This window comes from Tupaia chinensis, unplaced genomic scaffold (genome assembly GCF_000334495.1).
Source record: "Tupaia chinensis unplaced genomic scaffold, TupChi_1.0 Scaffold139785_1, whole genome shotgun sequence".
NCBI lineage: Eukaryota > Metazoa > Chordata > Mammalia > Scandentia > Tupaiidae > Tupaia > Tupaia belangeri.
This window is the reverse complement of record NW_006199665.1, coordinates 608600-618830: the sequence shown is the minus strand read 5'-3', so window position 1 is coordinate 618830 and position 10231 is coordinate 608600. Positions and strand designations below refer to the sequence as shown.

Genomic DNA, 10231 nt, shown 5'->3' with positions numbered 1-10231 from the left:
CGCGGGTCCTCCCGGTCCCAGCACACCCCACTGCGGTCTGGAGGGGCCTGCCCACCCCCGTGCAGCCCCAGGCCCCAGGCCCCAGGCCCCAGGCCCCAGGGCCCCGGCGAGCAAGCACTGAGCGCGAAAAGTCGGAGGCCACCAGGAATGCTAATTGGGCCCAAGAATACAGCCATTCATGCCACCCGCTCCAGCCTGGGACGGCCAGGAGCAGCCCTCCCCGGGCAGGCCTGGGGCGCAGCGCCCTCTGCTGGCCGACAGGGAAACGAGCACACAGGGGTGCCGGTTAGAAAGTCCTGAAAAGCAGTTGGTGCTGGAGAAACCGGCTCCATCAACCTCATCACCTCACTCAGGCCCACCAGAAAACACGGCAGTCCAGAGCACTCAGGAGTCCAGGAGAAGCCTCAGCCCACCCACGTCGAGAGCAGCCCCGAACTCACTCCGGAAGCTGAGGGCAGCAGGCTGTCAGGGCGAGGGGGGACGCCTACGCCAAGGCCCAGATGACCTACACACAAGGCAGAGCCACATGGGTCTTCTGAGCGGCTAGGAGGATCCGTGACCGCCTGGGCACCAGCTGATCGCTACTTACATGCACTGATCATGCAGAGGTGCATGTTTATGTCGTTAGGGTGAAGTGCTGGGGGCGGGACAGGTCCATGGAAGAACACGCCAGGAAGGTCCCACTGGGGGCCACATTCCTCTGGCCCACCAGAGCCCACAGGGCTGGCGCTCTCTCAGTGGGTCTACTCAGATGATGGAGTTAGACCTGCCTGGGGGCAAGCCTGCACGCCCCAGACAGGGCTCCAGGCTCCTACCTCCTCCATTACGGCTTCTTCTCTCCCCTCGCCTCCCCTCCAGGCCCATGTGCCCTGTTCCCCTGAAGAGGAGGAGAGTGAGCACCTGAAGGAAAACGGCCCCTCCCACCCCCACCCAACTCCTAGCACTGCCACCTACCCACACCTCCTGCCCTGAGCTGCTGCCCAGGCGGGCTGACGGGCAGCAGGCACATGTGCAGGCCCAGGGGCATGGGGAGAGGGCAGGCTGTCAGGGGCAGGCCACGTGTGTCCAGTGTAACATCAGAGTGGAGTCGGGCGTGAGCCACGCAGCACTGAGCACCCTGGGGAGGAGCAGGCTGGCCCGCGAGGTGCCAGCTGCAGGGACTCCACAAGGCCGCAGCACGTGTGGCTGTAAGGCAGGAAAGACCACGGGGATGTAGACTGCTCTGCGCAGAAGGTGGGTGGAACCGTCTGGGATGGAACACTTGTCCCTGGCCAGGCCCCAGAGGGCAGTGAGGGCCAGGCCTATGCCACCCCCAGGGAGAAAGTTGCCCCGCATGTTCCTACGACTGCCACCCCTGCACACAGGTGAGAGGAGCGCGACCAGACGCTTTCGGCGCGAGTCACCTAACCTGTCTCAGAGTCTTCGCTGTCAGAGGAGCTGGACTCGCTGGTGCTCTCTGACTCCGAGGATGAGAAGCCCTTCATCTTGGATGACCCGGCAATCACGTCCACCTTCTCGGCTGCAATCCAAACAGGAGCTGCATCAGGCAAAGCTCCGACCCAGAAGGTCCCTGGTACTTCTGGGCTTGCCCCAAGCACGCAGAGGAAGGGGCAGTGGGAAGCCTGTGCCCGTGAACCCCGGGGGCTGCTCCTACCCACCAGCCGCCACTGCCCTAGGACCCCACGCTCCCCAACGGAAGCCTACTGCACACCGGCCACATGCTTGGCTCACGGCGAAATCTCAAGGCCCTCCCTCTTTCAGAACCCCTGTAGGGCTTATTTGGAGACCGAGCAGGGAGTCATTTCCTACTGAACTCCAGCCCCTCAGTTACTCTTCTGGCAGAGGGTGAAGAGAACCCAAAAAGGACATGATGCCAGAGACAAAGCGAGGTCAGGGAGAGCCTCAGGGGTCCCTGTGCCTGGCGATCCGCTGTGCACACTGAGCCCAAGTGCCACCAGGTAGGGCACCCTGGGGAGAAGCCCAAGGCCTCCAGGAGCCAGTCTGACGTGGACAAAGGTCACATGGAGTGGCCTGACATGGACCCTGAGTCCTGTGGTGCTGAGAGGAAAGCTGCGAGTCAAGATGAGGTACATGTAGGGAACCAGCAGTTAGCGTAATGGCTATGTCGCTGGACTCCCACGTAGTCGACTGCGGTTTGTGTCCCGGACCCGGTGGCTTAAAAATCACGCTGGGCGCATGTGCGTGCGTGCCCAAGATCCCAAGAGGAGAAAGGAGGAGAAGGGATTGCGGCGTGACCATCCCCCCTGGGGGTGATTTCTCGCCTTCTGTCTCGATGTCTCTGTCTGTCTGGCGAGCGCACGTGCCCTATAGTGAAAACCCCTCACAAAAAAAAAAAAAAAAAGATGAGGCACATGTCATGTGACAGATGTGTGGGCCAGTTGGGTCTCAGATGGCTGACCTTGCAGTTCAAGTCTGGGACCCAGCAGCTTGAAAGATAGGCCAGGTGTGCGTGCGTGCGTGTGTGCACCTGAAGTCCCAAGAGGAGAATGAACTATGGTGTGGTCACCTTCGGGGTGCAGGGCGGCCTTTTCTCTCTGCATTCCCTCCACAAGCACACACACCCTTTACAGTAATACCAGGGGAGGAAAAAAAAATGCTTGGAAGACTGTCACTAGTGAGGGCGCCACATCAAGTGTCCCCCTAGAAGAAGCAGAGACTGGCTCTCCCAGCCATGCCCTGCAGAGACCCGAAAGAGGCAGTTTCCTGGGGCTGACTCTGCAGCACGGAGGGGAAGAAGCTGCTGCTCAGAGCAAGGCTTAAGACACCCGCTGGGCCCAGGCGGAGAGTCTGAAAAAGCACTGGATGCCCAGGGCCTGGTGCGATGTTTCTATGAGGATACAGGTTTTATAACCGGTCTGCAGAGGAGAGGGCAGAGTCAGGCAGGGAGAGGTAGCTGAGGGTGCCCACGGGAAGGCCCTGGCACCCAGAGGGCCCGTGAGCACCTTGGGGTTTCCTCTTTTTCCGTAAGCAGGACGTGACGTAGCGCTCCAGCTCGCGCAGGGTGGATGGCTTCAGGGTCTCGAAGTCGATCTCGATCTCGTCGGGATTGGAGTTCTTGAGCGAGGGCTCCCGCGACTGAATGATGTGCACCACGCGGCCCAGCTTCTCGCCGGGGAGCTTGTTGATGTCAAGGCTGAGCTGCCGCTTCTCCTCGTACGACATGGGCTTGCACTTGTCCTCCTCCTCCGACTCGTACGCGGGTGGGGGCTTGCTCTTCATGGGCGCCGGCTCCTTCTTGCTACGAAGGGACGATGCAGACACCGTCAACAACGGGTGCCCCAGGGAAGCTGGGCACTCGCTCCTCCGTGTGCATAGAGGGTGCTACCACATGCGACCCAGCTGCCTCCACCAGGAAGACAGCTCGTGCCCCCAGCCTTGCCACCAGCAGCAGGCTACCTGTCCCGGCCAGACCTGGTGAGCCCGGCACATGGCAGCCATCAGGGGGCAGGCCTGGAGAATCGCGGCTGCCGAGGACTGCCCTTCCCACGCTGGGCGCTCAGGTGCGGCTTGCAGACCCCCACGGGAGGAGCCCCCACCACCCAGGGCAGACTCGGGGGCACAGACCTTGCGCTGCTGTTGCTGCTGTTGTTTTTCTTTGTCTTTTTGGGAGGAGGCTCCTTGGCTTTGCTTTTCTTGCTCTCCTCCACTTCCTCTTTCTTTTTGTGCTTTTCCTTTTTCTTTTCCTTCTTGTCTTTCTCCTTCTTCTTTGGTTTGTTCTGCTGGGGCTGCGAGAGGGCTGCGAGCTGCTCGTGCACGGCTTTGAGCTGTGGGCCAGACAGGCGAGACGCACGCCCCAGGCTGAGGCTGTGCTCCCCGCCCAGGCCCCCAGCTCTGCGGCCTGCCATATGGACCAGATTCCCGCCTCACCAGACTTAGCTAAGTCCCCTGCCAGGCTGATCCCAGCTGAGGCCCCTGAGGGCTGGGCAACAGTGCACAGGCACCCAGGCAGCCCCAGGGAGAGGGACGCCCTGGCCCAGCCACCTCCTCCCCAACACTGAAGGGTCTAAAAGCCTCGTCTCTGCCCGGACGTGGCCATGCCGCCTCCAATCTCCACACACACGTGCATAATCAACAAGCACTTGACCCAGTGGGGGGGAGGGAGCACAGGGGATGGTGGGCACCCCGCCCCTGCAGGAACAGAGGGTAGGCAACGTCTCTAGGAAATCCCTGGGCCTTACTTGCTCCCGGAGCTCGCGGGCCCCGCTCTCCCTCAGAGTCATCAGTGGAGCTGTCACTGTCCGAAGAGCTGTCGCTGCTGCTGTCGCTGGATGAGGGTGCGGCCACCACCTTGGTGGGAGGAGGCACCGCCGGGGAGGACACGGCTACCACTGGCTCCTCGGGCTCGTCTGGCATCTTGGCAAAGCGCATCTCGAACACGTCCTGGGAAGGAAAAGCCGTGCCCGTGAGGCTGCTGGGGCCGACCGGACAGAAGTGCTGGCGAGGGTGAGCGATGGCTGAGGAACGCAGCGCAGCGTCCCACCTCGGACAGCTCTACCAACGCTCCTCTCAACTCTCGCTACCTTGGACGGCGGGTTGGCCCTGAAGTGGCCGGCCCTCCCTCTCCAGGGGACAGAACTGAGGTAAGGTCTCATGGCCCGAAGTCACAGAAGGCAGGCAGCCACTGGAAGCATCATTCTGAGGGTGCTCGACAGACAGCGGGCCTAGGGCAGGACACCCCCATTCTCCGGAGGCTCCTCGGGCCAAGGGAACAGCATGTGCGAAGACCTCGCAGCAGCAGAGTGCCTCCACAGGGTGCAGGGCATGGACGGTCCAGCTGCTGCCACAGCGGCCCACGTCTGAGTCTGCCTCCCCACCCCTCTCAGGACACCCAGGAACACTGAGCTGGGCAGTGCCACGCCACGAGCTGATGCATCTCCAGGGCACATGAGGCTAGGGTGACAAAGAATGGGGAAGTGAGACCAGCAGTTGGTGTAATGGCTACGTTGCTGGACTCCCATGTAGTCGACTATGGTTCGCGTCCTGGACCCAGTGGCTTAAACTCACACCGGACACGTGTGTGTGTGCATGCCCAAGATCCTGAGAGGAGAATGGAGGAGAAGGGATTGCGGCGTGGCCATCCCCCCGGGCAGTGATTTCTCGCTTTCTGTCTCTCTGTTCTGTGTCTTTCTGGGGAACACACGCACCCTATAGCAAAACTTCTCAAAAACAAAACAAAACAAAGTATGGGGAAGCGATGTGGGGTGCTGAGGATGAGCCGGGGCAGAGCCGCCTTGTGAGGTGCAAACATTAGCCAAGGCTGCTGAGCACAGGACCCCCCTCCAGAAGACAGAGGCCTAGCACAGCCACCCCACTGAGCGCCAGTAGGTCACTCCCCAACCAACAGTGCTCCAGGGTCAACCTAGTGAAGGCCCAGAGGGGAAGGGACAGGGCTGGCTTCCCAGCATGAGTTTGAATCCCACTTTTTTTTTTTTTTTTTTTTGAGAGAGATTATTTTTCCTATAGGGTGCTTGCACTTGCCAGAGAGAAAGAGAGAGAGAAAAATCACCACCCCCCGGGGGGATGGCCACACCACAATCCCTTCTCCACTCTCCTCTGGGGATCTTGAGTAGGCATGCACACACACACACACGCCCAGCATGAGTTTTAAGCTGCCGGCTCTAAGCCTCGAACCGCAGTCAACTACATGGAAGTCCAGTGATGTAACCATTACGCTATCTGCTGGTCCTCAAGATCTGCTCTAAGCCTGGAATAGGCACATCAATCGGCTACTCACACTAGGTTGGGAGGGACCTCTTCCCAGGCTGCAGCGCCTGGGGTCAGTCAGGCACCATGGGCGCGAGCTCCGTCAGAGGCATGCCGGACAGAACCAGCCCTCCTGACAGCTGGGGAGAGACGGTGCCCCACAGCGGGCGTCCCACACGGCTGTGCGGGGCTTCCCTCCCAGCAAGCAGTCTTTCTGCGACTCCGCTGTGAAAATGCCTTTGCTGACTGAGCACCAGGAGGGCAGTAACCTCCTGATTTACGCAGAGATGAATCCTTGAGCAGATCCGAGAACAGGAAAGAAAAGGGCTGGCCCCATAGCTTGGTGGTTAAGGCAGCCAGATTCCACATGGCCAACAACAGTTTGAATCCCAGCCCTGGCTTGAAAAACATACCAGGCATGAGTGTGCCCTAAATCCTGACAGGATGAAGAGATGGAGAAGGGACTTCAGTGTGACCACCCCTACTAGGGGGGTGCTTTCTCCCTCTCCCGTTTCCTCTCTGGGGAACACGTGTGCCCGCCAGCATTTAAGAACAAACAATGGGGCTGGCCAAAGGCGTGCTGGTCTGTAGTGCTGGGCTCCCACATGGCTGACTGCAGTCCGAGTCCTGGACCTGGCAGCTTCCTTTCTCGCTTTGCTTTCTTGCTCACTCACTGTCCGTTCAAATTGAAAAATAAGAACAAATGGAATTAAATAAATAAATACATTTTTCCCTGCTCATAGGAAGTGAGACCTCTGCTCCAGCCCAGGGAGGGGGTATCCTGGGAAATCCTCGTGGCGCAGGTCCACAGCTGCTGCAGGAAGACACCCCCCCACCAGGCAGACCGTGGCAGACAGGACAGTCACTCCCAGTCCAGAGGGCACTAGACAGGGGAACGAACACTCATAACCAGCTGTAACCTGTCCAGAGTGCTAAGGTGGGCCTGACACGGGGCCGTGATGTATCAAGAACGGAAGACAGACTGCCGTAGAGACCCAGGGAGGATGACGCTGATGAGAGAAGGGCCGGGGGTAAGAGTGTGGGCAGGAATCGCGTGAGGGAGGGCATGGATGGTGAGGACAGAGGACACCAATCCCCAGCACCACTGGCCTCTTCCTGACAGGTTAACAGAGTCTCCCGTGGGCCTGGCTTCCTGCCCGTGGTCCCCTCACCCCACTCTTCTGTAGGTCTAGCCACCACGTGCATCCCAATCTCAGCACACCCCACTGGGCTCAGAGCAAGTGTCCCTTCTCGCTCAATGTCAGCCAGGGTCCGTGATCCCAGACTACACTGGACACACAGGAGAAGCGTCCTTTCCCTTCAATGAAACAAACAAACTCAGGTGCCAGGAGGCCACACTTGGGAGCCAAGGGTCAGAGATGGGGACCCCTCAGTGACAGTGTGGAATACAAGTGGGAGGCCCACGGAGTGCCAGATACAGGGGGAGCAGCTGTGAGTGAAGACAGGACACGCACACACACGGCCACACCCCGGGATGCTCCTGGCCTCTGAGATCTGGTGCAGGATCCCACTGTACTGTTCAGTGTGTTTTGCACACTGCCTTGCACACACGTGTGTGTCCTCCCTGGAAAGGGCAGTGCACTGGCTGCCAGCACTTCTGGCTCACTCTCTGCCCCACTACTGAGCAGGGGCTGAGGGCAGTGCCACCGGCGGCCAGGGGCCTACTGCTGTGCCAGCGGTCGTCAGCCCAAGCCACCCCTGGCTCTGAGGGAACGCCCAGCGTCTGGCCACCTTTGTGACCACAGCTGTCAGGCTGGGAAAGGTAGGTTTCCTACAGGCCCAGAATGAGAAAGGTGAAAGAGGAAGATGAAGCGGGTCCTCCGCTGTACACTGAGTGACTCTCTGTAAACCCCACTCCTTGGATACAGTCTAACCCGGCAGGTCCCAACTCTTTCCGAGAGGGTAAGTACTTTCAATACCACGATGACCCACCCCGAGGTGGGCAAAGCAGGCTCAGGGCACCCACAGCACCCCAAACTGGACACTCAGGGATGGCGAGCACCTCATCCAGTCCAGCCTGGGTCCTAAAATCATGCTCAGGGAGAAACTCTGGTGCTGGGGAGGCTGCTCAGTGACAGACATCTCAGTGGCCTTGCTGTGGGTCAGCTCCAAGTTCGGGCAGCGTCACTCCGCTCTAGAAGAAACACGCGCCCTCCCTCCCCCAAACAAAACAGAAACAGCTTAAACGAGATGGAAACCCCCACCGGAAAAGCAGAGGTTGTAAGAACGAGGTGGCGCTGGGACAGGAAAAAGGCACAAAAAGTAGGAAGAGGTCAGACTGCTAGACCCCATGAGGGATCTTTTTCTTTTCTTAATAACACAAGAAAAAAGAGCAGTCTTTGCTGCAGGCAGGGAATGTATTTGCTTTGGCTGCTTCCACGAGGGCAAATAAGGGGTACGGGAGGGTATGGGTCCCCAGGCAGGCAGTAGGGACCAAAAGGTCTTCAGTCTAAGCACAAATGAAAGGCGTCACTGCCACCAGGTGGCCGTGTGCTCGAACTGCAGCGACATTCTGAAGCCATGGGACAGCCGTGCTTGCTAAGCAGGCAGGCAGACAGCGCCAAATCAGAGGGAATTTCCCCAAAAGCCAGAAAATGAAGCCAAGAAACTAGCAGTAAAAAAGAAAAACCTTCAAGTCTGTTACACATAATTGAAAAGATTTTATAAAGCAGATTGTGAAAGTATTAAACATTGACTTTATTCCCCAAAACACTTAACCCCCGATTTAGTCACTGTTTAAATATGGGTCTCTATTTCTTTCAATTTTTTTTTTTTTTAAAAAACAAAACTAGGATTTGCTTCCACGTGCTGGAATCTGCCTCTCCTTGCTGGTATGTGCACTGCAGTGGGCACCACCAGGGTTCTCGACTTGAAGGGAAAGGCCAGTGAAGGCCTATCACGGGGAATCACGGTGGCAGGGAAGGTCTAGCAAGCTCCAACTGCCCTGCAGCCAGAAGGCAAACGAGAGTTCTTTGAAAAGGCCGAGAGTTCTTTGAAAAGGCCGAGGTGAGAAACTGCCGGCGGTCAAGCAGTCACTGCAGCTGACAGCTGCGACCAAGTCCACCGAGCAAGAGCACCCCCTGCTGGCTTGAGACAGGGCTGTTTGGAGAAGAGATCGGGCCACGCACAGCACAGGCCCTGTTCAGGCCAACGACAATCAAATGCGGGCGGAGTGAAAGAGGGTGAGAGGGGTCATCGACAGGATACCGCGAACAAAATCAGCCACGCTTTTAATAACCCTAATTAAAATGTGCGTGCTGTCTGGGTTCATCCACTCTTCCAAAGCCACAGGGTCTGACCCCAAGGAGAGTGACACATTAAAAACTCCCGTCAGGCCCATCTGGGTCTGGCCCGGCAACGACCCGGCCAGGCTCTGCTGCTCAGACAGTCGTGCCCTCCCCCGAGCCTCACCTGGAGCTTGCGGGCCATGGCCACCACCTCGTGGTCGGGGGGGTTGTACTTGTAGCAGTTGGAGAACATCAATCGGACATCAGCGCCAAATTCCTGAGCGTCTCGATACTCTCGGGCCTCCAGTTTAGACTGGAAAAATAAGACAGTCCTCGTCAGCCGCGTCTGCCCGTGCTCCAGCGGGGAGATGGCTTCTCAGCGGCCCTCCGGTTCAGCCCGCCGTGGCCCCAGAGCTCAGCATCAGGTGAGTAGGAAAGTGGGTAACAGCAGGTGGCAGGGCTGGGGACTGCCACGTGGGCACCCCCAGCTCACCCGACAGATCTCCATGACTGGCTGAAGGACAGGGGGACACAGAATCCACAGAGGCAGAACGTAAATCAAGACTGCCCAAGGAAAGAAGGAACGCTGGGCTCCGTTCACGTCTGGGGCATGCCTATCTTGGTGACACCAAACGGGACACTGGCCAAAGAAACACGGGATTGTCTCCTGCTCTGACTGCCCCATGTTTCAGCTGACTTACTCCACTCCCAGCAGGAGAAAAAGGCAGGGGCCAGGCACGGCACAGCAGTTACACAACTGTCCCCACGTGCGGATGGTTCTGGGTTCACACCCCTTAACTTCCACGTCATGCCAGGGACATGTGTGCCCATGATCTGGGTGGGCTGAAACTAGGGGTGAGGTGCTGCGTGAAGGCCCTGTTGGGGAATATCTTTCTACCCCTCTCTCAGAAGGAAAATTTAAAAAAAAAAAGAGAAAGAGAGAAAGAAATGAGAGGAGGAACCGGCAGACGATGTAGTGGTTACGGTGTGGGACTCCCACACAGCCGAGCATGGCTAGAGCCCTGGATCTGATGGCTGGAAACTCATGCTGGGTGCATGTGCATGCATGCCCAGGCTCCCGGGAGGAGAGCACGGATGCCCTAAGGAGTTGGCGTAATGGCTGTGTCACTGGACTCCCATGCAGTCAACTGCGGTTCGAGTCCCAGACTCGGTGGCTTAAACTCACACTAGGTGCGTGTGTGTGCGTGCCCAAGATCCCAAGAGGAGAAGGGATTGCAGCGTGGCCATCCTCCCTGGTG

The 10231-nt window shown here is 58.5% G+C and overlaps 1 protein-coding gene across 1 annotated transcript in view; it reads right to left on the bottom strand.

The window, feature by feature from the left end:
* Positions 1 to 1403: 1403 nt before the first annotated feature.
* BRD4 (bromodomain containing 4) overlaps positions 1404 to 10231 on the bottom strand; it is a gene marked incomplete at its 5' end in the record, with an annotated part of 22283 nt that continues 13455 nt past the window's right edge. The window contains 5 exon segments of the mRNA XM_014593171.1: positions 1404 to 1519; positions 2964 to 3259; positions 3586 to 3785; positions 4195 to 4401; positions 9157 to 9285. Of these exon segments, the coding sequence (XP_014448657.1) occupies positions 1404 to 1519; positions 2964 to 3259; positions 3586 to 3785; positions 4195 to 4401; positions 9157 to 9285 (948 nt within the window).